General features: G+C 43.8%; 1 protein-coding gene across 5 annotated transcripts in view; it reads left to right on the forward strand.

Annotated features, from left to right (window-relative positions):
• Positions 1-27,208, forward strand: part of diaph2 (diaphanous-related formin 2) — a 700,846-nt gene that overhangs the window by 58,030 nt on the left and 615,608 nt on the right. For all 5 annotated transcript variants that reach the window (XM_038993651.1, XM_038993650.1, XM_038993653.1 and 2 more), the window contains exons 4-5: positions 2,461-2,565; positions 7,477-7,497. In XM_038993651.1, the coding sequence (XP_038849579.1) occupies positions 2,461-2,565; positions 7,477-7,497 (126 nt within the window). The remainder of the gene's footprint in view (positions 1-2,460; positions 2,566-7,476; positions 7,498-27,208) is intronic.

Raw genomic sequence — 27,208 nt, forward strand, 5'->3', positions numbered from 1 at the left:
CTATAGAGAGAGGGGGAGGAACTGTGTACCCTCAACTGTACTACAGAACCCTATAGAGAGAGGGGGGAACTGTGTACCCTCAACTGTAGTACAGCAGCTGGACATAAAGTGCTATGACGGTTTACCTTTTCTTGTATAGCATCCTATTTATTTAAGTGTTAATGCCCGAGAAGCCGGTGTTTGTTAGGCCCGATACATCCTCCAAACACCGGCTTCGAGGGCATTATCACTTTTGTACAAAGGGTTACCAACATATTAAAATAATGATTGACATATCTTCATTAAAAACGTTATTTTGATGAATTTATTCGTACTATTTCATCCTTCCACAAGATATAGTCCCGACACAAATCTAGGGTTGCTACCCAAGCCGGCTGGTTGTTGTTCTATCAGTTCGGTTGCCAGAGACGTGACCCAGTCATTCAGTCTTTTTGTTCTGTAGCTATGGACGTGACCCAGTCGTTCGTTCTAAATGTTCCATTGCCATACTGACTGGCAACATTCTTATCCCTTGCTTTCTAGCTAGCCAACTACGGCTAACTTACAGTCACATCAAACCGTGCAGCCAGAATAAAAACAAAGTAGCTGCATTTGCATTTGTTTAAGCTGTTTTCTAGTGATGTTTATTTGCGTATTCACCTGGCATATAAAATGTTCTCTCTCATCAGGACACTGCTGTTTGAGAGCTAGCCAGCAACACAGCTAACACAATCACTTCAAACTGAAGCTGGAAAGACTGCAAACTTTTTACCTATTTCTACTGATATTTCTTTGTATATATCCATAATAATAATGCTGATTCATGATGTCGACTGGCTGAGAAAAGCTGCCTGCCTGTCTGTCTCTCATCCCGACTCCCGACACGTTCATTACTATGTGACAGCTGGAGATTGAATTTGAATATTGAAACAAAGTTGCAAATGTCAGAGAGACCAGACCGCAAGGTTTATACAGTTCTCCACTGTTGAAAACGAAATGTTGGTTTAAAAGTAATGTGAGTTAATGTCTTGTTGCTTTTTAGAGTCTAAAAGACATGAGGTAATGTCTAGATGCTTTTTATAGTGGAGATGAAGTTTATAAATTGCCTGGCGGGGCTGATGAGACAGTGGATTGCGCAGTCAGATGGAACAGAGTAAATGAGCATTTTAACAGCATAGATTTAGCCGGTGGCAACTTGTAGAATAGACACTGGCTGGAATGTGGTTTTAACCAATCAGCATTTAGGATTAGACCCCCCCCCCCCCCCCCCCCGTTCTTTAAACCCTTTTATAAACTGGATGGTTTGAGCCCTGAATGTTGATTGGCTGACAGCAGGGGTATGTCAGACCATATACCACGTGTATGACAAAACATTTATTTTTACTGCTCTAATTATGTTGGTTACCAGTTTATAATAGCAATAAGGCACCTCGGGGGTTTGCGGTATATGGCCAATATACCACTGCTAAGGCCTGTATACGTTGCGTCGTGCATAAGAACAGCCCTTAGCCGTGGTATATTGGCCATATACCACACTCCCTTGTGCCTTATTGCTTAAGTAAGGACTGCGTCTTTAAGAGCAACAAACAGTGGGAGAATCATTGACTGTTTCCATTTGAGTGAAGAGTGTTGACATCCTTTAAAGCAGCAATCAGCAGTTAAAACAATAACAAAACATATTCCCCCCTGTTTCGGTAAAAAGCTCTGGAATTGTATGCAAGGACTGACCATCTATGATATCACAATTATAGTTATATAATTTAAAAAAATATTTTTTATTTGACTTTTTACCCTTTTTTTCTCCACAATTTCGTGATATCCAATTGGTAGTCTTGTCTCATCGCTGCAACTCCCGTACGCACTCGGGAGAGGCGCAGGTCGAGAGCCATGTGTCCTCTGAAACATGATCCTGCCAAGCCGCACTGCTTCTTGCCATACTGCTCGCTTAACCCGGAAGCCTGCCGCACCAATGTGTTGGAGGAAACACCGTACCACTGGCGACCGTGTCAGCGTGCATGCGCCCAGCCCGCCACAGTAGTCGCTAGAACGCAATGGGACAAGAACATCCCGGCCGGCCAAGCCCTCCCCTAACCCGGATGATGCTGGCCAATTGTACGTCGCCTCATGGGTCTCCCGGTCGCGGCCGGTCTGCGACACAGCCCGGGATTGAACCAGGATCTGTAGTGACGCCTCAAGCACTGCAGTTCCTTAGACCGCTGCGCCACTCGGGAGGCCCACAATTATAGTTTTAACCATGTTTTTAACCATGTTTTTTTTTCTATATATTGTTTGTTTAAATTTGCTTTGTTTACAAACATTGGAGTAAAAGAAGCTTAGATTTTGGGTTCTGATGGGGTAGGACAGTTCAACTAAGAACATCTTCAATCAATGTAGTTGGAGTCTTAATGGATTTTAAATAACCTTAACTTCCCGTTATGTGTCGTATTCATCTGTCCTCACTCTCTGTGTTTGTTTCCTCAGGAGGACATGAACCTGAATGAGGAGCGTAAAGCCCCCCTGCGTGGGAAGGACCTGAGTACCAAGAGAGAGATGGTTGTCCAGTACATCTCTGCCACCGCCAAATCTGTAAGTCCTTGTTGTAAACCAATGGGCTTTCTGCATTATATCTGTATTGTAACCATTCTAACCTACTCTCACCCAGTGTAGTAGTAGTTAGTGGGCATGAAAAATAAGATATTCTATTCTACCAAGACGCTACAGAATTATGAGATTAACCTGCTCTGCTTCCTTTCTGTCGCTCTTTCTCTACCTGCCCATCACTTTCTCACTCCGTCTCTCTCTCTCTACCTGCCCGTTTCTCTCTCACTCCTTTTCTCTCTCTACCTGCCCGTCGCTCTCTCACTCTGTCTCTCTCTCTCTACCTGCCCGTCGCTCTCTCACTCTGTCTCTCTCTCTCTACCTGCCCGTCGCTCTCTCACTCTGTCTCTCTCTCTCTCTACCTGCCCGTCGCTCTCTCACTCTGTCTCTCTCTCTCTACCTGCCCGTCGCTCTCTCACTCTGTCTCTCTCTCTCTACCTGCCCGTCGCTCTCTCACTCCGTCTCTCTCTCTCTACCTGCCCGTCTCTCTCTCTACCTGCCTGTCGCTCTCTCACTCCGTCTCTCTCTCTACCTGCCCGTCACTCTAACTCCGTCTCTCTCTCCTTGCTCAAGCCCCCAATCTCTGATTGCCGCCTCAGTTTTATTTATTTTTAACCTTTTTTTCCCGCATGCTTTATCAAACCACTTTAGATGTAGCGCAACCGTAACTCTCAGTGGCTTAATATTGGGGAGGGATCAAGTTTTCATTTGAATTTGGAACGCATCGCTGTCCCAAAGCGGCATAATCTTGCAACATGACACTTTCATCACTCAAAACCAATAAGAGCAGTAAACCCAATGCGTTTGAGGGTAATCCCAGGGTTTTAGGGTGAATTCTCCTATTCTCTTTATGAAGTTTAGGGCCCCTACTGAGGATAGACTCCCGTCAACACAAAAGGAAAAGTGATTTCTTCTCCCGTCTACATCACTCCGACTCCGCTGGCCTTTGACATTATAATTTATTACCTCTCTCATTGTTATGGTAATTAACTGGCTTTATTAATAATGATGATGATCAGAGATGATTGAATTTTTCACCGGGCCCATTATGTTTTGTGAGCACTGCTATATTATTCAGATGAACAGCCGCCTCTGTCTGGGTGAAAGGGACGAGTACTGTATTTCAGGGCCTTCCCTACCTCTCACATTCTATAGGCCCTGTAGGTGGGAGCCGGGTCAGAACCATGTCAGGATAGAATATAGACACAGACACACACCAACCTAGGGTAGAAGTGGTCCGGGAACCAGTTTACATGAGTTTAGATATGTTTATGTGTGATAAGTGCCTGTCTGCAACACGGCAGAGCAAATCCTCTCACCCTGTTAGAAACCCAATCCATCCCACTGGTTTCTGTAAATAAGGAAGACATAGAATTTCCCTGGTGAATTAGACTCCTGTAGGTGAAGGGCAGGCTGGGCTACGTTTCAAATGGCCCTATGGCCCCTGGTCAAAAGTAGTGCACTACACATCCAAGGATGGTTCTTGAGTAAGGCAGATTGTTGGTGGTGGTTTTTTGATTGATGGAGTGGAATTGAGGCGTGGTGCTAGATTTGACATTAACATGGTATGTTGTGACAACATCTTCATTGCATTTCAAGATTTTGGGTTAATTTTGGGAATCTTGTGGTGGAGTGTTTTCACAGCTAATAATATGATGTGCCTTATTCAATCTTTGGGTGTTCTCTTCCCCTTCCAAAGATGATCGTCGTCCTATGGAATCCCCGTTTTTAGGGTCTTCTTTGTATGCGTGATTGCTTGCTTCCAACAGAATTTTCCGTTTGCAGGAAAATGTACTAATAACGTAGACTCTCTCAATCACACACCAAGTCACCTCTTTCCTGTGTGTCTATCTGTTCTAGACTGGATCATTGCCCCTTATCTTCTAATAGAGACCATAGAAATATATAAAGTAGAATGGCATCAGTAGAATGGGAGCTGTCTGTGTACCATCTATATTTTAGCTTGTTCCTTATGGGTTATGTAGACAGAGAAGAAAGGGTTAATTTGAGAGAGCAATAGAGAATTCCATCAACTCTCCCAGCAATACCTCAAATCCATCTAGGTGAAGTTGTAAGTCAGTCTATCCCTTTTATGTTTCAGGTACAGCACAGTATGTAGACCGGATTGCATTGAGAATGAAGGTTTAAAGTGCAAATATTGGTGGAGCGACAAATGTGTCCCCAACATCCTGTGGCTTTTTCTGCTTGCCTGAAAAACAGCCATTTTGAGACTCAGTACATATAACTAGTATCCTTTATTGTTCTGGATAATGTTGCAATTATTTCTTCCCCAAATCTATTAATGCAGTATGTCATCCAACATATAGTTTTTATCAGTCTTCTATGAACAGTATGACCATTAGCGTGTTGATATACTGGAGTATATTTCCCTGCAGCTATTAGGCTAAAAATACTAGCTAGCTAATGGGACTACAGGGTTGATTATTAGTTTGTTTGTTCTCGCCCAACATGGCTCCTCTCCAGAGTTGTATTTTTCATACGTTGCTGCCTCGCTACTTTATCACCGAGCAAGATGGAGAACTCTTCCCATATACTACCAGGGTGCCTCTGTGGGAGCCTTTCAAATTACCCCCCAACACAAAACAAAGATGACTGTCCCAAATGGCACCATATTCCCTATGTAGTGCACTACTTAAGATTAGGGCTCTGGTCAAAAGTAGTGCACTACATAGGGAATAGGGTGCCATTTGGGATGCACTCACCATGTCTTTTTTAAAGGAGAATGTTTCTATTGGCGTTGACCCTGGTCATTTGAATATGAAGTGCAGCTGTTGCAGCAAGTGTAGCTGTCCTTGACCATTAACGAAGCATGAAGCGCCTTTTCTTTCTCTCCCCTCTCTTTATTGTAATTTTATTTCATTCTGACAAATGCATGCCTTTCACGCTAACACAATAATTTCCCCTCTATTCCCAGTGTGCTGGAAAAACATCAACTTTGTTTACTTCTCTTTTGCCTTGCAGATGACTTCCCTGTTCCAGTTCAACATGTTCAGTGTTTCATGATGAGTGTGATGGTCGGGTCTTGAGGGGAAACTAGTTCAAATGTTTTGAGCAGCCATTTTGCTGCCTTTGTACCAACACAATGTGAAATCAACATCCTGGTATTTGAAAGGGATTTGACCAATCATCAATCACCAATGTGCCACCCCGTTCTCTCAGTGAAGCCTGACAGTTCGTCAGAGAATCAAGGCCTTCATCTTCTCCTGTCACACTGTTATCTGGTCTAGTGAATAATAAAATCCTGTATTTTCCCTACACCATGAGAAAGGATGCTAATGGTAATGACAGTAAGAGGAGAATATGAATAAATACTAGCGCTCCTGATCTCCCTCAGAAGTTTGTTTACTAGGGAGTTGTTCTAGAATGGCGCGCTAGAGGTCCTCATTAGCATACAATAACCAAGCATTCAATTATTATTAGAACTAGCTTTAGGTCGTGTTTTTTCCTCTGAGAACTGACAGGAATTCTATCACGGTTTTATCGAGAACGAGGTGTTACCTTGCGCAGGGAAATGGATGTAAGCACTCAGTGCTATTCCTCCTCAAGCTCCTCCCTGACACATCTACTTTCTTTTTTCTTCTAGATAATGTCTGTTCTTTTTGGTCAAGCTGCCAAAACAGCAAGCCTGAAGAGAAACATGTTTAATGTTCTCACCGTGTAGTCTTGTCAACGTTAAAACAACACTGGAGACAGCAGTAGTTCCCAGTTGTCCCTGCCTCTATGTGATTCAAAGTCCCAAATCTCCCAATAATAACCTGACAGCATGATCCCTCAACGTTAGACAATGACATGCTAGATTCATCAGAGGACGACTGGGGAAATGTGGATTTATGGTGAAAAGCACAGTGCACATGATCAAGCGGCAACACAGTTAAAAGTGACATTATTGCCGTCATAAACGCTGATGGAGGTGAGGGAAGCCGAGCGTCAAATGGGAGAGTGGGAGAGAAAGACAGAGAGAGAGATTGATAATGAGAGAGGGAGATAAAGAATAAGAGATGAAGAGAGGACTGCAGAGAGAAAGAGAGGACTGCAGAGAGAAAGAGAGGACTGCAGAGAGAAAGAGAGGACTGCAGAGAGAAAGAGAGGACTGCAGAGAGAAAGAGGACTGCAGAGAAAGGGAATGAGTGAAGGAATGCAGAAAAGCGAGAGAGGCAGAGTTGGTGAGAGAGGCAGAGATAGTGACTGTTTTCCCTCACTTGATGTGCAGTGACTTTGTAACTTCCTGTGATCAGTGCGCACTGCGCTGTGCTTCTCGGAGTGCAGCTGGCTGGCGAGAGAGAGGTGTGTTCAGCTGCAGATTAGAATACATTTACTGGGCTGACAGACACCCTCCCACTGCGAGACACAGCGCCGCCGCCGCCGTAATAGAAAAAAACGCTTCCAATTCCCCACCACTATTGACAGATAACAAGGTTAAACTCCAGAAATCATGCTGACTACATGGGCTCCAAGGTGCTACGAGGAGTCGCTCAGTCTGACACCTGAAGTCAAGCGCAGATGGCAGCTGATTGGTTTTGGCTTTGGGAACCTTGTTAGCCATGGACAAACTGTCGTTGTAGCGGTTAATTCTGTGCTAAATCGATCAAGCGCAAAGACAATTAGGGCGTTTCCCTATCAACCCTAACACTGCATAGGGACCGAGTCACTAGAGGTCAAGTGAACTAGACACTCCATATTGGTTGCCAAACGAACAGACACTGTCTTACATGATCTTTTGGTACAGCTAGGAGAGTTTAGTAGTGTGTGTAGCCTATGTAATGTCAGAATAAGGTGCGGTTGATACCTCTTACAGTTGACAGGTAATTCTTGGCCTACTAATGATTGTGCCGTTGTCTTTTTGCATGTTAACTCCTCTTCGCTGACCGCTGCATGCAGATCACTGGGAGCAAAGTCACGGTAAGTACACCCTTTATATTATTACGCATAGTGAGTCGTGTTCCTCTCGTGCCTTTCTCCATCTCCTCCCTGCCCCCTTCCCCTCTCCTCTCCATTCCCCATCTCCTCCCTGCCCCCTTCCCCTCTCCTCTCCTTTCTCCATCTCCTCCCTGCCCCCTTCCCCTCTCCTCTCCATTCCCCATCTCCTCCCTGCCCCCTTCCCCTCTCCTCTCCATTCCCCATCTCCTCCCTGCCCCCTTCCCCTCTCCTCTCCATTCCCCATCTCCTCCCTGCCCCCTTCCCCTCTCCTCTCCATTCCCCTTTCAAAAGATTCTAGGCAGTTTGTCCCTGAATGCGCAAGGTTATCATATTTATGGCTTTAATAACAAAAAAATCAGCATTGATATTGCTAATAGACTGTGATTTGGAAAGGCTATAAATTGTTGTAATAATGTAATGTAAATTGAAAAGATTTTCCAAGGAGGGATTTCTAAATTATACAGCCTTGCAAAGGGAGCCCTTTTGTTGGTCTAAGCCGTTTCTCTTTTTTAAATGGATTGTAGACTAACCCATATTAGCATTTAAATATTGTAATACCAGGGATGAGCAATAGTTTTTAGGCAAATAATGATAATCTGCAATCTAATCTGTTTATTGGAATGTTTTGCATCTAAATGGCTTTCATTGTGTTAATTTTTTCCTTGAGACAGCACACTGAGAGAATGCATCACTTAATTAGATTGCATTACACACACACACACACACACACACACACACACACACACTGATTGAAGAGTGGAAAATATATTAAGTTCATTTTTCCTCAACCTTCCAGAAATGTGAAGTTGGTTTCAATTTAGCGGCCGGGTATTCACCACAATACATTTGAAAACCCCTTGTCTCAATCCCACAACATTAAGGCACGTCACCCCTGTCTCAGAAATGTAGCTGTTGTTGCTGTCACTCCCTCACTAGCCCCCACTAACCCAACCCCAATAATCTGTATAAATATACACTGTCCAAGGGGCTGGTGACGCTTCCTCATTTCTCTGCCACTGTAATACGGTAATTGCAGATCTGCTCTGGCAATTTATCACAAAGTGGAGCCCTATTGCCTGTTGTGAGGAGGCAAGCCTGTTTTTTTGGGCAAAGCTTTTGGGAAAAAAGCCCTCTTATTGCTTTTTGCTAGCGTGAGTTGTCACCTTGAATGGTGTTTTATTGCCTTCAGGATTAAGGAGGCCTACAGGCTTAGAGGGAACGAGGACCAGGTAAACCAGCCAGTACGCTGTGACCTAGTGGCACCTTATTCCCTATATGATGTACTGCTTTTGACCAGGTTAAAAGTAGTGCACTACCTAGTGAGTAGGGTGCCATTTGGGACAAAGTCCTGGTCTGTGCTCTACTGATGGGCCCAGACAAACCTTTCCACTGTTTGACTCGCTCTACAGACAGATGCTTTGTGTTTAGTTTCTTTGCCAAACTGTTATTTTGCGCTGGGTTATTTCTGCTGAGTAAGTAGATTTCTTCAGACGTTGTTATGAACCAAGATGTATTGTCTTCTTGATCAGCAGGAACAGGGTTCAGAGGTGTATCAGAACTGTTGATCCGAGAGCAGAGGTCTACTTTGAAGTATGGAACCGTCTGAAAGTTTGCCACGGAAGCTTCTCCAAACTCAGTGTGCTAGTAACATTTTGCGTCCTCTCTAACCTCTCCCTCCGTCAGAATCACACATCCGTGCCCGTGTATCGGGCTAACAAAAAGCTAACACTGAGGAAGCTGTCAGTCTAAAAGCTCCACTCAGAACCTAAAGTACCAGTCAAGTGAGACGTTTAACTCAGTTAGCACGGCGTGACTACGGTTAGCTTCAGCTCGGCCTGGCGGACTCAAAATCTTCACGCTGTCAGCGCAGGGCCTCCAAGGGAGCTTTCCTTGAGCTGTGCAGTCGTGGTGGTGTGGGAACTGAAGGTACTGTGAGGTCTGTAGGGAACCGTCCCAGAGCTGTGCAGTCGTGGTGGTGTGGGAACTGAAGGTACTGTGAGGTCTGTAGGGAACCGTCCCAGAGCTGTGCAGTCGTGGTGGTGTGGGAACTGAAGGTACTGTGAGGTCTGTAGGGAACCGTCCCAGAGCTGTGCAGTCGTGGTGGTGGGAGAACTGAAGGTACTGTGAGGTCTGTAGGGAACCGTCCCAGAGCTGTGCAGTCGTGGTGGTGTGGGAACTGAAGGTACTGTGAGGTCTGTAGGGAACCGTCCCAGAGCTGTGCAGTCGTGGTGGTGTGGGAACTGAAGGTACTGTGAGGTCTGTAGGGAACCGTCCCAGAGCTGTGCAGTCGTGGTGGTGTGGGAACTGAAGGTACTGTGAGGTCTGTAGGGAACCGTCCCAGAGCTGTGCAGTCGTGGTGGTGTGGGAACTGAAGGTACTGTGAGGTCTGTAGGGAACCGTCCCAGAGCTGTGCAGTCGTGGTGGTGGGAGAACTGAAGTAGGGCTGGGCGGTAAATCAAAATAATTTGAATTAATCAAATAAAAATTTTTGAGACATTCCAAATGACTGTATCGCAGAATAAAGCTTTTTTATATTATTCGTTTTTATGAGCGTTTATGTACCTTTGTTCTCATGTGTTTTTGGTCTCCACTCATTTGCTCCTTCTGTGCTGTGCGCCTTCCCATTTACACCAGAGATCTGTATACTGTATAATGACGAGATGCTCATGTTTCTTGGGTCCAACCAAGAGAGATATTATTATCCTGTAATAGAGAAGTGAACCTTTCCAACCATACCCTGTTTATGTTTCAACTCCTCAAACTTCAAGCAGAGCAGACATTACTATAATGGATGTACCAATGAACATTCATTATGGAAATGTAATGCTCAGTTTGTCGCGCCCGCATTACGGTACCACTTATCGCTAGCAGCATTTTAGTCAAGTAAAGATTGTTATACTAGCTGTATAGTCTGTGTTTTATAAATTTGCAATAAGCATAAAACATTTTATTTAAGGAATTGGCAACTCGTTCTCATTCTGAGAAATATGGTAGGCCACTTTATTTCAACACCTGAACAAAGTGGACAGGCTAGCATGCTGTTCAAATAGTTGGAGATGGACAGAAGGTTGTGTTCATAACAATTCAACTGTTTTGCCTTGTTAGCTGGATTCAGAGCTTGTGAAATTATACCTAGATCCAAGTTGGCTAGACTTGAAACATGAATATTAGCTGGCTACTCACTAGCATGTGTGCTTGAGAGATTGTTTATGAGACCTGTGTTCTTTTTCTATAATGCCTGCCATATTCTTAGTGAATGTGCATTGTGCATGGTTCTGGGTAAATTTGTAACAAAAAGGGCATTTATATATATGAAAACCAGATCAGTGATTATTGCAACAAAAAGAAGCAGGTACAACTATTTTTATTAATGGATCTTATGGTTGTGGAAGGCATGTTCAGCCTAGGTATAACTTACCAAGCTCTGAATTAATTTGATTATTGCTTACTGTTTTACATGCTGTGTATTTTACAACACAGTTTATTTAGAGAAAAAATATCAAGATGTATATCGCAGTGGGAATTGCCTCCAATTCAGTCTGGCCAGCATGTCCACATTCACCGCCACCGCTGCTGAGTCTGTGTCATCAGCCTTGTTGATCAAGCTAGTGGGGGAAGATGAGGACCACAAAGTAGCTGACTGCCAAGATGCCTGCAAACAAACCAGAAATGCAGATAGATAGGCTGGTTATAGTTCTCCTTTTAAAACAAGGGTGATTTACGTCACCACTCAACTGCCACATTTGGAACAACAGTGTGTCATGGGTCCTGTGGTGCGTTAGTGCGAGCTGCCTCGGTACTTCAATAAACCACCAGTTACACGCAGGGGGGGCAGGGCTGCTGTTACTATAGAGAGAGGTTTTAAGGGGTTACCCGCCCTGACCTGTATGGGCTGATCTGACCACATGACTGGCCGTCCCTGAGACAGAGCCTGTTTCCATGGTAACATACTGGCCAGCCTACAATATGTCAAGGGGTGAGAGTGGGGGAGAGATGTTGAGGGGGAGTGGAGGGCGCCTGAAACACCTCAGACCTCGGGGACTGGAGGAATCTGTTGGATTGGTGATATCTGACTCCATTTCAGAGAATTATGTGTGCAAGAATAGTGGACAAAGGTTGTTGTTTGAAAAATGAATTAGATCTGGCTCACCCCTGGGACGCTGGCCTAACCTCTTTACTTGTATAAAATAGTAGAGAGAGATTTTTAAGAATGACCGCTTTTTGTGGTGTGAAATGCGCTGTATGTATCGGCTGACAAGGCCTCCCCAAGGAGCACTACAACAGTTAAGTGACAGAATAGAGCTTTGAAGTGATTGGAGGGAATAGTTTGTTTTCCCCCCAAAGTAGAGCCTCTACAGTCTTCACAAGGAGGAGAAGGACATTCAAAGAATGTAGGAAGAACAGAACATTCAAAATATTCCTTACAGCATATTTAAAGCTGTTGCAGAAATAATGATCCACTTATGTGAAGTTTGAGGTGAGAACATCTAGCATTGGCTGAGTGTATTATACAATGTGACAGATGACTAATTTTCTATGAACTTGAATCCTTTAACATTTTAATGAAATGGTATTAGATGAATTTTCCTCTAGTTGAGGACTCACGGTATCTGTTTATTGAGACCTCTCAGAAACATTGAGGTAGTTACCATGGAACATAGAGAAGGCCCAACAATTCATTGCCGACGCTCTCCAGCATCTTTTGTTCCAATGTTGAGGATAAGCACTTAGAACAATTCTCATTTAAGCCGAGATGATTTAATTTTTCTCTCCCGATTACGCCTCTTTGTTTCTGTGTATTGCAGAGGAAGGCTGTATTCCCAGGCAAATTAATAACCTTGGCATATGTGTTGTCTGTTCCACTCGTTTCATTGGCCAACGTCGTATTAAGCGCCGCACGCACTCCAAGGCTTTTCTTCACCTAATGCACTTTTGCTCATTGTGGCTGCTGTTTAAATGCCTCAAGGGGAGAGAGGGAGGGAGGGAGGGAGAGAGAGAGAGAGAGAGAGAGAGGGACAGAGAGAGAGAACATCCACTGCTGCCTCCTCTTTCACTTGCTACTCTTCCTCGCTACCAGCACCAATAGTTTTTGGAGGGCCTTTTGTAAAAATTGAATCTGAATTAAACCAAGGCTACACTCTCTCATCCCCTCTTTCTTCCAAGCCCCATACATCTGAAAATGCTTATTTTTGTTTCAGATAGGCTATTAAACTGTTTGGACCCTCAAGCAGATTTGATGGGGCACATGTCCTTGGTGCTTTGAAAGACTCAATGAAAACCTGAATCAACGGAGAATGTCCCCGCATGCACACAACAAGTATGGACTCCAGTTAAACATTTAGATCAACAAAAAGTGCTCTGAAAAGGCTTTTTAAATGTGATGTGTATTTGAGAGACAGTGGCCTTGCGGAGACTTTGTTTGGATGACATTTAAAGTTGACTAAAAAGAGAATTCAAGTGATTTCTGGAGTGCCAAACCATCCTTCTCTGCTTTTTTTGGTAAGTTTGTAGATTTTGGGCAGTGTCAAACCATTGCTTTTACCATTACTCAAACACATTGATGTCTTCGAGAGGAGTTTGGATGATTACATTGGAGGTATATTACCCAGACCTTTTATATTTACCTGTTGGCGTGATATCATTTCCTAATAATATCTAGTCACAAAGAGTCAGGGGCTGCTCTAATGGGATCAAGATGTGCTTCCTCTCTTTTCACTCATTACTAAGATCACATCTGTTGTATCGTCTTCAAGCCATATTGTACTGTCTAGAAGCCTATGATTCCATGCTATAAGTGTGATTGACATCACCAATGCAGCACGTTAAGCCTATATTGAGTCTTTAGATCAGTGGTGGTGTTTGTGCTGTGTGCTAGGCCATCAGTCGTATTCAAGTTTCCCAGGGCTCAGCGCTGATTGACAGTAAAACAATATTAATTTTATTTGTCCCTTCGCTCATCCCCCGAGCCCTTTTATTAATACTTCAATATAGTAACTTGGTGTGCCGACACCTTTTTGCATACAATTGTAATGCCTTTCAGTCCAACTCTAATTCAGAAATGTCAAGTGTATCTGATTTGATTCATTCTTTAGACAATTCAGAGACTTGGAGACAATTCAGGTATTGTTATACGTCTGTTGAGTCTGTTAGAATTCGGCGAGCAGCATATTGGCTTCGCAAAAGCAAAGGGATTTAAATATAGGTGCTCATGAATCGAATTAAGCAGCATTGTGCAGGAGTTGGCATTCTGCCTCTTGACGAGACATGCTATTAACTACCTCTCTTGTCTACATGGCTTTGTAGCTGTTCTGTCATTCCAAGTTGGATGTTTCAACTGAACAAAACCCAAACAATGTTGTATATTACGAACTACTACAGTATTACTATAGTATTGTATGCAACTTCTTGGCAGCGTTTCTCCTAGATTATTTTCCATGCTAGGTTTGGCTAACCTTTCACTAGATTCACCTGAAATCCTCCTGTCTTCAAACGCCCACCTTTGCCATGTGATGTGTGTAACTGTGGGAGAAGGTAAAGTGCAACACATATAGAACATGATTTTGAGCTGTAGCAGTGTAACTCGTGGGAGTCAACACTCTCTTCAACTACCACTGTGGAGGAAATGAAAACAAGTCCCTCCCTTCTTTTGTCTTCTCTTTCAAATGTGATTCTATTTTTTTCTCCTCCCCTTCTCACCTCCCCTCCTCTCCCCCTTACCTCTACCCTTCCCTCCTCTCCTCTCCTCTCCTCTCCTCTCCTCTCCTCTCCTCTCCTCTCCTCTCCTCTCCTCTCCTCTCCTCTCCTCTCCTCTCCTCTCCTCTCCTCCTCATCCCTCCTCGCCCCTCCTCACCTCACCTCTACCCTCCTCTCCCCTCCCCTTTTGTCCTTCCCTGCCCTTCTCACCTCCCCTCCCTTCCCTTCCGTCCTTACCTCTCCTCTTCCCTCTTCACCTCTCCCCTTACCTCCCCTCCTTACCTCTCCCCTTACCTTACCTCATCCCTCCCCTCCTCACCTCATCTCTCCTCGCCCCTCCTGACCTCACCTCTACCCTCCTCCCCCTCCCTCTCCTCACCTCTCCCCTCCTCTCCTCTTCCCACCCCATCCCTCCCCTCCTCTCCTCTCCCCTCCTTCTCTCCTCCTCACCTCTCCTCACCATTGGATTATACTACATACGTCTCTTTTTAAAGGTAGAGAGGGGATGTCTTTATTTTGAAGGGAACATAAAAGGGTGTCTGAAATGGACATAGTGTGCTGATATTGGAAGCACAGTGACTGCAACACTACCAGTGTGTGTGTGTTTTGATGTCCTGTGTGTAAGTAGCACTGTCATTTGCCCTGCAGCTCCATCATGACTGGAACACATCCTCTCAGATTTGGGTATTAAGGAGGAGAGGGAGGAAGAGAGAGTGTGATGGAGAGAAAGAGCCAGGGGGGGGCAGAGAGAGAAAGAGTGTGTGTGTGTCTGCTTGCCTGTGTGTCTTCCTCTGTGTGTGCATGTGTGTCTTCCTCTGTGCGTCAGTGTTCCTCTGTGTGTGTGTGTGTGTGTGATATTGGGGCTGTCAGTAATGGGGCTGGGTGAGCACTGCCTACGCGCTCAGTGGCTCATCTCCCCCCACGGCTCTTTCTAACACACTCCACGGCACCACCAGCTCCACAGGGTGCTCCTGCAGGCTGCATTAGGCTCCATAAACTTTATGACATATTTTTACAACCCGCCTCTATGCGATTCCACCACCGCATCCCCGGCCGCATCTGCTTTAACTGTTCACGCAGCTGTGAAATTCGGTGTATCCCTTCACTTTTAATGGTCGCGTAGACCGGCTCGATTCAGTCGATGCCTTGATTTTCTTTATTTGTTCTTGAAAGGATTGGTTCCTTCCCTCCCCCGCTGCATATGTTTATATTTACAAAGTTATTTGTTTTGGGTTACGGGGGTGTTTTTTTCTAAATGCGGTGGGTGATTGTTAGAGATGTCTCTTTCGGTCTATCATGTTGCCTGTCTCTCTGTGTGTGTGTGTGTGTGTGTGTGTGTGTGTGTGGATATGTCAGTCTGTGTGTCAGTGTGTGATGACTATGAGTAGTCCTTTCCCTAACCTTGTTTGACTCCATCCCCTCCTGTGATTCTCTGATGCCCATGCCAAACGCAGTACGACTCCAGTATGGCGGAGCATATGTGGCTTTGCCTTCGACCGCGGGCAGCGGTCATGGGAGTGTGTGTGTGTGTGTGTGTGTGCGCGCACGCACTGGGCACAGGTTCAAAACATCTGTTGATTTCACCACTGACCAGACAGTTTCCTGGAGGAGGAGGTGGATACTTTCCATCAGGAGTAGTTACTTTCCATCAGGAGTAGTTACTTTCCATCTGGAGTAGTTACTTTCCATCAGCCCAGAGCATCTCTGTCATTGTTTGTCTCGCTCACTGACCCAGAGGCATCGGTTCATAAGGAGTCATACGGATATTGGGTCATTTCTGGGCTATACTGATATACCATAATCACCCTCTAGTAAGCCCACCCAACTCTTTGGGGAGCCCCCCTTATTTGCCCATGCCGCAGTCAATTAGCCCACTCAGCAAATCACAAATCCCATATCTAACAAGGTGTGCCTTCTCCCTTTCAGTCTCTTCCAACACACTCAACTGCTGTCATACTCGGCTGCACAGGAAGTAAGTAATCGCCTCATCAACACCACTGATTCCCAGACGGTTTCCTGGTTGCCTGGCTGTAATGATCGGTGATATGATCAAGGCTGGGACTCGCCGTTATATTATTGTCTGCCTTTGCAGTTTTCCACTTTAAGGGCGCCCGAGAGAGATGGATCGCCAGGTTAAAATGGCAGCTTTCAAGTTTTACGACTTCACCCTTTGTGTCGTCCGCCTAGAGAGAGAGCCTGAGAGAGAGCTTGGAGAGCTGAGGGTCCACCCTTCCGCATAACTTTGAGGCGTACTTACCAAGAACAAACAGGACACTGTTTTGTCCCTAGAGATATTTATGACACAGATACTTCCACATTGGCCTCTGTCTCTGTACACATGCAGACAATGTATTGCGCCCCATTGCTATGAACACTGTCTTTAGGCATATCTTCACATTAGGGTTTTGACGGTGATGTTGGTCAGATTGCAGCAGCAGCAGCATCAACAGCGTTGTCTGTCTCTGGGGTGCAGTACTGGAGACTGCAACAAGATGGCAGTAGAAGTCTGTTGAACGCTCCATGCACTTTGGTGCAAAAGGGAAGTGGAAGGGAAAAAGCCAGTGTTGCTATGGAATTGACCTAATAGGTTTCTTTCTACCTAGCAGCCTACACACACACACACACACACACACACACACACACACACACACACACACACACACACACACACACACACCATGTCTGGCTCCTCTAATGCCTTTTGTAAGAAGTAGTCTGATCTTTAAACAGGAGAATACGTTTGAAACATCTCAAATCATTCAAATGGATCCGTCTTCCACCAATCCATACTTTCAGCATCACTTTGCAGTTGGGGAAAAAAAATAATATATATATTTTTTTACAACCAACTCCACAACCAAGATGGCCTCTGACATTGCATACAGATGTGGTCTTCTCTGCTTTTGCTGTTAAGACTTAGACACAATGGCACGACAGTGAGTAAGCTCAAGGTAGCACAACCTCGCCTGTTATTGACAAGGCCCCACATATTGACCAGACATTTATGTAATCAGAACTGAATAATTTATCTGTGCATCGGTGTAATGAATTAAGAAGAAACACTCCTCACTGGTCCCATAGTTGCACAACTCAAATTCTCATCTCTCTATCACCAACCATCTATCCATTTCATTGTATACATATGTTTGGGCACAGGTATGTTGTCCTGGGCACATAGCTGCACCACTCAAACTGTCATCTCTGTCCATTCCACTCAGTGTTTGAGTATTGAGGTAACTGAAACAGGACTGATTCCAAGCCACACAGTGTAGTGGAGACGTGTGGTAGGTAGGGGCTTGTTTGTGTCACCAAGCTGCATTACTCAAACTCTCATTTCTCTATCTATCCATCCCTCCATTCAACTGTCTGTATTTGGGTTTTGAGGCTCCTGATTTAGTGAGTAGTAGAATCGTGCGGTAGGTGGGTAGGTAAAGCTGGCATAGCCTGACAGCGGCTTGTTGATGTCGTGTGTCTCTCCTCAGTCGTCGTGTGTCTCTCCTCAGTCGTCGTGTGTCTCTCCTCAGTCGTCGTGTGTCTCTCCTCAGTCGTCGTGTGTCTCTCCTCAGTCGTCGTGTGTCTCTCCTCAGTCGTCGTGTGTCTCTCCTCAGTCGTCGTGTGTCTCTCCTCAGTCGTCGTGTGTCTCTCCTCAGTCGTCGTGTGTCTCTCCTCAGTCGTCGTGTGTCTCTCCTCAGTCGTCGTGTGTCTCTCCTCAGACATGGAAGAGGAGAGACATACGACATCAACAAAGCTCCCCCCCCCCCGCAGCCTCAACCGCCCAAGCCCCCTCGGCTCAGGTGCCCGCCACAAACATGCCACATCAATTTTTTAAACATGGCCATATGGCAGTCCTGTTTTCTTCAGGTGTGTGTGCCAAATGGAATATAAGTTAAAAAAAACAGTTTGGAAAAACACAAAAATTGCCTTCTTGTTTCTCTCGGACTCGGTCAATGCTTGACAGACAGAATAGGGCCGTCATAATACTCTACTAGTTGGTGTAAAAAAACATATAAAGCATTTTTTTTGAATGGGAAGCAATTAGTGAATATCGCCCAGAGGGTTATTTGATGGTAGGTGTACAGTGTTTCCTGAAATGGCCATGTCCTTGATGGGATATAGACTCAGCAGGTGAATGGACATTTAATCACAGTGAGAGATGTTTGTCTCTTTATGTCCTGAGTGGTCTTTTGGAGATGATGGTTTTTTCTAAGGCTAGTAGAAGCCTATTTGCCAGAATGTTTGGCTGACTTCAGACCTGCGGGTGTTGAACTGGAATGAAAGAGATTCTGCAATGCAAGAGAAGGTAATTTAGTAGATGGGATAGAAGACAATTTAAATGATCTTTGTACACATCTAAATCACTGTTACCTAATTAACTCTCGCAATAAGTGTGTTTTCAGTCGACATTAACTCTGCAATGCAAGAGAAGGCCGTTTGGTAGATAGCACCGAAGACAATGAAGATGATCTGTGGACTCATCGAAGCATTGGTACCTAATGAACTTTCATATGCAGTGTGCTTTTAGTCTGCCCCTCTCAGACTTTTCTCAACTCTATCCCCTCACCTGCCAACCATGCTGTATTGTGCTGTTTGTAAGTCCTTTGCGAGCTCAGTGTCAGGGATGGGAATGCATTTCTCCAAGAAACTACATACATTTTATTTTGTATTTTTTTAATGTAGTTAGTACAACAAATGAAAGAGAACTCTTGATGCTATTATGCTCGGCAACATCTCGAATGCTTCTGATAGAAACTAACTTAAGAGGGTTCTAAATTTGTCATTAGAATAGCTCCTTTCATCTCCCCATGGTTTTAGTTAAGCAGTTCAGCCCAGGCCTCTAGAGAAATGTTTTTCCTCTCTGTTTGCATTTCTGAACAAGCCTCCATAATGTTAATGAATTCTATTATTTTAAAACCAATTACTGTTAGTTGGGAGGCTTCTTTACCAACGTTGTCGCGTTCTCTGTGGAATAGCGTGCCACTGTATCTGCCATTGTCTGCCGCTGCAGTCAAACTTGATTCTATTTCCTCCTATTCCCCAAACTGTCTATTCTATGCTAATGCATCTCTTTTGGTATTCAGATACCTCCCACTTTAAACAGAAGTACCTCTCAAGGGAGCCTGATTTCCAGGAATAAGAGCAAAGTTAGTGAATGACTGAAACTGTTTTCCGTATTTGTATACTCGACCAAAAATACATAATATGGCAAAAGTGTGAAAGAAAATCTGGGCTAAGCAGCGCAGGTTACACATCATGTTGATGGGTAGTTGTAATGAAGATAGTTGTGGTAAAGTCTAGTCAATATGACCTCTACCTTCGCTGCTGAGTGTCTGAGTAGGGATAGGCGTGCTATGCTCTCACAGGTGAATTGAGATGTTGTGTTCTGTCAAATCATGATAAAAGACTAGAACATGAAAGCAAGGGAACATTACCTCTGTTGTGTGAGAGAAGAAAAGCATACTTGTATCAAAATTGAAAAGGATGAATTTGAGAGTGAGAGAGAGAGAAAACGAGGTTGATTTCCTCTCCGTATTCGTATTTAATATAATTCATGGGGTTTCTCTTACCACACTACTCTCTTTGTTCAGGGTAATTATATGTATTAATGATTACCAAAGACGTGTATATCCAGTGAATTACCTAGGTGTTCTGCCACCTATCCTCTGTTCTTCTTTTTTGTATGCTTAGGCCTTAACTGTCTGGCGCTCGCATAGCCTTTTGGGAGGTGATTCTCTACTTTTGTTTAGCTTTTCTAATCAGTGGTGCATAGGCTTGAAAGATGTGCGGCACACAAGGGTACACTATGGGCTCTATATCACATGAATATCTGAATGGTAAGTATTCAGTATGTACATTGCCTTCAGAAAGTATTAACACCCCTTGACTTATTCCACAAGTTGTTGTGTTACAGCCTGAACATAACATGGAATAAATGTAGCTTTTTTGTCACTGGCCTACACACAATACCCAATAATGTCAGTGGAATTTTTTATTTTTTAATTTGTACAAATTCATTACAAATGAAAAGCTGAGATATATTTAGTCAATAAGTATTCAACCCCTTTGTAATGACAAGCCTAAATAAGGAGTAAAACATTGCTTAACAAGGCACATAATAAGTTGCATGGACTCACATTATGTGCAATAATAGTGTTTAACATGATTTTTGAATGACTACCTCATCTCTGTACCCCACACATACAATTATCTGTAAGGTCCCTCAGTCGAGCAGTGAATTTCAAACACAGATTCAACCACAAAGACCAGGGAGGTTTATCAATGCCTCGCAAAGAAGGGCACCTATTGGTGGATGGGTAAAAGAAAGCAGACTTTGAATGAAATTACAGTTAACAAAAATGTACACTTCATCCAGTATAAACTAATGTATAGAATGTATAATACAAGAGACAAAATTAATAAATCCTACAGCACAATGGCAGAGTCATGTCTCAAGTGTAAAACTAACAACTACTCAATAATACATGCTTTTTGGGAATGCTATAAAGTCCAGAATTTGTGGGCAGAGCTAGAAAGTTGTCTGTCAGAAGTATTACAATGTAAAATTACTTTTAATCTGTCTGTCTGCATATTTAAAGATATTGGCATATGGGGGTGTAGTGAAATACCCGATGGGTTGGACGATTCTCTTTTCATCACTCATCTTGAAAGAACGTATACTAAAAACATGGAAATCAATCAATCCGCCACCATTAACACAATGGAAAAATCTAATGATTTATTATTTAAATATAGAACGTGCGTGGGCTATGGAAAGTGATGCGGCGCTGGAGATGGTGTGTGCTAACCTAATTGACAGAATGAAAAGAAGAAAGCCTTTACAGAATAAAAATATTCTAAAACATGCGTCCTGTTTGCAACAAGGCACTAAAGTAATACTGCAAAACATTTGACAAAGCAATTCACTTTTTGTCCTGAATACAAAGTGTTATGTTTGGGACAAATCCAACACAATTCATTACTGAGTACCACCCTCCATATTTTCAAACATAGTGGTGGTTGCATCATGTTATGGGTATGTTTGTAATCGTTAAGGACTGGGGAGTTTTTCAAGATAAAGAAGAAACGTAATGGAGCTATGTGCAGGCAAAATCCTAGAGGTAAACCTGGTTCAGTCTTCCACCAGACAGGACAATTACCTAAAACACAAGGCCAAATCTACATTGGAGTTGCTTACTAAGAAGACGGTCAATATTCCTGAGTGACCGATTTCTAGTTTTGACTTAAATCTATATGAAAATCTATGGCAAGACCTGAATCTTTCTCTATGACCAACAACCAATTTAACAGAGCTTGAAGAATTTAGAAAGAATAATGGGCAAAAGTTGCCAATCCAGGTGTGGAAAGCTCTTACAGACTTACCCAGAAAGACTCACAGCTGTAATTGCTACCAAAGTATTGACACTGGCATGTGAACATTTATGGAAGTTGGGTATTTCTGTATTTAATTTTCAATACATTAGCAAAAAAATATTTTTTTTCACTCTGTCATTATGGGGTATAGTGTGTAGATGCGTGAGATTTAAAAAATATTTAATCCATTTTGAATTCAGGCTGTAACACAACAAAATGTGGAATAAATTAAGGGGTATGAATACTTTCTGAATGCACAGTATGTCCATAAATCAAAGCGCATCCTTATCGCTCTCTCTCCCTGCCATACACACACTCATGAACTCACACACACTCATTAAAAGCCGTGAATGCCTCTCGTTTCAAAAGATGATTTATACCTTATTTAATAAGCTAAAAGGTTACCTTAAAGCAGATTTCACCCCCTTAATTTACCAATTTCGGTGCTGCTCAATAAGCATTTATCATAACAAACCTTGACACGAGTAGTCACTCTCTATCTCTCTATGGCATCCACGTTTACTCACACTCTGCACTCACCCACAGCTGTTACTGATATTACTCTGTTATAATTAATAGAATAGATATGAAATATTCAGAGTGTTTTGTTTTAGAGGTTGATGGCACGTTCCAAAATGGCCGTCGCCTGCATTAGTCAGCATCTCTGAACCCAACCCTAATTATCCCACTTCACTCAGCATCTGTCTGCTATTAGGGGCCTTTGTTCCAGATTTTATCTCATTAGAATGGAATTGATCATCCTAATGGCTTTTTTTTGGGGTGGGGGGGTGATTGGTTCAACACCCCTGGTTTCAGGGGTCCATATGTCCATATGTTTGCTGAGACAGGTTAGGTATGGCTGTCATTTACCTCATAATCACTGTCTGGAATGTTAGCGAGGTAGGGGGAGAGGGTTGTGATCAGTGGAGTGACTCTGTAAAATGCGTCATGCTAATGCTAACTCTGAATGGGGCCAGTTTATGGGTGAATGTGCCATCATTGTATTTGCACACAACATTCAGAGTTGGTCATCGTTAAGCTTCGTACTCCCTGTGCACGTTTTCCCTCCCATGAATTGCGGTGGTGGGCGTGGCAGTGTTGTTGGCTGGTGTCCTTGTCCAAATGGTTCTCGCTTGTTAAAGGAATTGAATGGAGATGGAAAGAGAATGTCTCCCTTTCTCTACACATGTACCCTCTCTGAAGCGAAGGCCTCGTTCGCTCTATCAATGACTGTGTTTATGACACTTACAGTGAGGGAAAAAAGTATTTGATCCCCTGCTGATTTTGTAAGTTTGCCCACTGACAAAGAAATGATCAGTCTATAATTTTAATGGTAGGTTTATTTGAACAGTGAGAGACAGAATAACAACAACAAAATCCAGAAAAACACGTCAAAAATGTTATAAAATGATTTGCATTTTAATGAGGGAAATAAGTATTTGACCCCCTCTCAATCAGAAAGATTTCTGGCTCCCAGGTGTCATTTATACAGATAACGAGCTGAGATTAGGAGCACACTCTTAAAGGGAGTGCTCCTAATCTTAGTTTGTTACCTGTATAAAAGACACCTGTCCACAGAAGCAATCAATCAATCAGATTCCAAACTCTCCACCATGGCCAAGACCAAAGAGCTCTCCAATGATGTCAGGGACAAGATTATAGACCTACACGAGGCTGGAATGGGCTACAAGACCATCGCCAAGCAGCTTGGTGAGAAGGTGACAACAGTTGGTGCGATTATTCGCAAATGGAAGAAACACAAAAGAACTGTCAATCTCCCTTGGCCTGGGGCTCCATGCAAGATCTCACCTCGTGGAGTTGCAATGATCATGAGAACGGTGAGGAATCAGCCCAGAACTACACGGGAGGATCTTGTCAATGATCTCAAGGCAGCTGGGACCATAATCACCAAGAAAACAATTGGTAACACACTACGCCGTGAAGGACTGAAATCCTGCAGCGCCCGCAAGGTCCCCCTGCTCAAGAAAGCACATATATATGCCCGTCTGAAGTTTGCCAATGAACATCTGAATGATTCAGAGGACAACTGGGTGAAAATGTTGTGGTCAGATGAGACCAAAATGGAGCTCTTTGGCATCAACTCAACTCGCCGTGTTTGGAGGAGGAGGAATGCTGCCTATGACCCCAAGAACACCATCCCCACCGTCAAACATGGAGGTGGAAACATTATGCTTTGGGGGTGTTTTTCTGCTAAGGGGACAGGACAACTTCACCGCATCAAAGGGACGATGGACGGGGCCATGTACCATCAAATCTTGGGTGAGAACCTCCTTCCCTCAGCCAGGGCATTGAAAATGGGTCGTGGATGGGTATTCCAGCATGACAATGACCCAAAACACACAGCCAAGGCAACAAAGGAGTGGCTCAAGAAGAAGCACATTAAGGTCCTGGAGTGGCCTAGCCAGTCTCCAGACCTTAATCCCATAGAAAATCTGTGGAGGGAGCTGAAGGTTCGAGTTGCCAAACGTCAGCCTCGAAACCTTAATGACTTGGAGAAGATCTGCAAAGAGGAGTGGGACAAAATCCCTCCTGAGATGTGTGCAAACCTGGTGGCCAACTACAAGAAACGTCTGACCTCTGTGATTGCCAACAAGGGTTTTGCCACCAAGTACTAAGTCATGTTTTGCAGAGGGGTCAAATACTTATTTCCCTCATTAAAATGCAAATCAATTTATAACATTTTTGACATGCGTTTTTCTGGATTTTTGTTGTTGTTATTCTGTCTCTCACTGTTCAAATAAACCTACCATTAAAATTATAGACTGATCATTTATTTGTCAGGGGGCAAACGTACAAAATCAGCAGGGGATCAAATACTTTTTTCCCTCACTGTATGAAAAGTTAGATTTTCCGACGAAGCTGTATAGGAGCGAGATGTGTGGTAATGTATGTGTCTGTGTTTACATATGTAAGCCTACCAGTTAGAGAGAGAAATGTATCCATTAAAATAATGATCATAGTATTTGTGCTGTCTGAACGGCTTTATTTGTACCACTACGATGACGTTTAATTCATCCCTGACTTTTGGTCTGTGCGATTTGAGTACTGTGTGTGTGTTCTGCCTTGCTCTCTATCACTTTCCATCACTCAATCATTCTCCTTCTCTCTCTCTCGCGCTCTCTCTCTCTCTATATATATATCTCTGTCTCTCTCGGTTTTGGTCTAGGTCTGCTTCTATCTCTGTAGACGGTGGTCAGAGGAGGTTTTGCCAGCCCTAGTGTCTTAACACCGAGCACACACAGACAGACAGACACTGAGTGATAGAGAAAAAGACAGTGACAGAGAGAGGTGGACTTGCCTATTGCTCTGGCATTGTCCTCCCTCTCAACACACTGCAGCGTATCTAATCCTTTCAAGGCAGACATTCCCTTACATCACTGTAGGTGGTACCTGCTGCACCACAATAAACTCTACTGTAGTTAGATGTGTATGTCTCCTCTTGTGACGACACTCTACTGTAGTTAGATGTGTATGGCTCCTCTTGTGACGACACTACTGTAGTAAGATGTGTATGGCTCCTCTTGTGACGACACTACTGTAGTTAGATGTGTATGTCTCCTCTTGTGACGACACTCGACTGTAGTTAGATGTGTATGGCTCCTCTTGTGACGACACTCTACTGTAGTTAGATGTGTATGTCTCCTCTTGTGACGACACTCTACTGTAGTTAGATGTGTATGGTTCCTCTTGTGACGACACTACTGTAGTTAGATGTGTATGGCTCCTCTTGTGACGACACTACTGTAGTTAGATGGGTATGTCTCCTCTTGTGACGACACTCTACTGTAGTTAGATGTGTATGGTTCCTCTTGTGACGACACTACTGTAGTTAGATGTGTATGGCTCCTCTTGTGATGACACTACTGTAGTTAGATGTGTATGTCTCCTCTTGTGACGACACTCTACTGTAGTTAGATGTGTATGGCTCCTCTTGTGACGACACTCCACTGTAGTTAGATGTGTATGGCTCCTCTTGTGACGACACTACTGTAGTTAGATGTGTATGTCTCCTCTTGTGACGACACTCTACTGTAGATAGATGTGTATGGCTCCTCTTGTGACGACGCTCTACTGTAGTTAGATGTGTATGGCTCCTCTTGTGACGACGCTCTACTGTAGTTAGATGTGTATGGCTCCTCTTGTGACGACACTACTGTAGTTAGATGTGTATGGCTCCTCTTGTGACGACACTACTGTAGTTAGATGTGTATGGCTCCTCTTGTGACGACACTCTACTGTAGTTAGATGTGTATGGCTCCTCTTGTGACGACACTCTACTGTAGTTAGATGTGTATGGCTCCTCTTGTGACGACACTCTACTGTAGTTAGATGTGTATGGCTCCTCTTGTGACGACACTACTGTAGTTAGATGTGTATGTCTCTTCTTGTGACGACACTCTACTGTAGTTAGATGTGTATGGCTCCTCTTGTGACGACACTCTACTGTAGTTAGATGTGTATGGCTCCTCTTGTGACGACACTACTGTAGTTAGATGTGTATGGCTCCTCTTGTGACGACACTCTACTGTAGTTAGATGTGTATGGCTCCTCTTGTGACGACACTACTGTAGTTAGATGTGTATGGCTCCTCTTGTGACGACACTCTACTGTAGTTAGATGTGTATGTCTCCTCTTGTGACGACACTCTACTGTAGTTAGATGTGTATGGCTCCTCTTGTGACGACACTCGACTGTAGTTAGATGTGTATGGCTCCTCTTGTGACGACACTCGACTGTAGTTAGATGTGTATGGCTCCTCTTGTGACGACACTCGACTGTAGTTAGATGTGTATGGCTCCTCTTGTGACGACACTACTGTAGTTAGATGTGTATGGCTCCTCTTGTGACGACACTACTGTAGTTAGATGTGTATGGCTCCTCTTGTGACGACACTACTGTAGTTAGATGTGTATGGCTCCTCTTGTGACGACACTCTACTGTAGTTAGATGTGTATGGCTCCTCTTGTGACGACACTCTACTGTAGTTAGATGTGTATGGCTCCTCTTGTGACGACACTCTACTGTAGTTAGATGTGTATGGCTCCTCTTGTGACGACACTCGACTGTAGTTAGATGTGTATGGCTCCTCTTGTGACGACACTCGACTGTAGTTAGATGTGTATGGCTCCTCTTGTGACGACACTCGACTGTAGTTAGATGTGTATGGCTCCTCTTGTGACGACACTCGACTGTAGTTAGATGTGTATGGCTCCTCTTGTGACGACACTCTACTGTAGTTAGATGTGTATGGCTCCTCTTGTGACGACACTCTACTGTAGTTAGATGTGTATGGCTCCTCTTGTGACGACACTCTACTGTAGTTAGATGTGTATGGCTCCTCTTGTGACGACACTCTACTGTAGTTAGATGTGTATGGCTCCTCTTGTGACGACACTCACTTATGGTTAAGGTGAGGATAGAGGGAAGCTGATCCTAGATCTGTATAGAGGGGAAACAGGGCTGTGTTTCCTTTTTAGAGTGATGACATTGGACAGATCTCTAATGACTTAATCTATACGAAGAGCATCAAACCACGGGCTGGTGATGTCTGTACACGGATGGATTCCTCCAAGTCCCCACATTAGACATGGCAATAGAGAATTAGCTAGAA

The sequence above is a fragment of the Salvelinus namaycush genome, chromosome 5 (assembly GCF_016432855.1).
Source record: "Salvelinus namaycush isolate Seneca chromosome 5, SaNama_1.0, whole genome shotgun sequence".
NCBI lineage: Eukaryota > Metazoa > Chordata > Actinopteri > Salmoniformes > Salmonidae > Salvelinus > Salvelinus namaycush.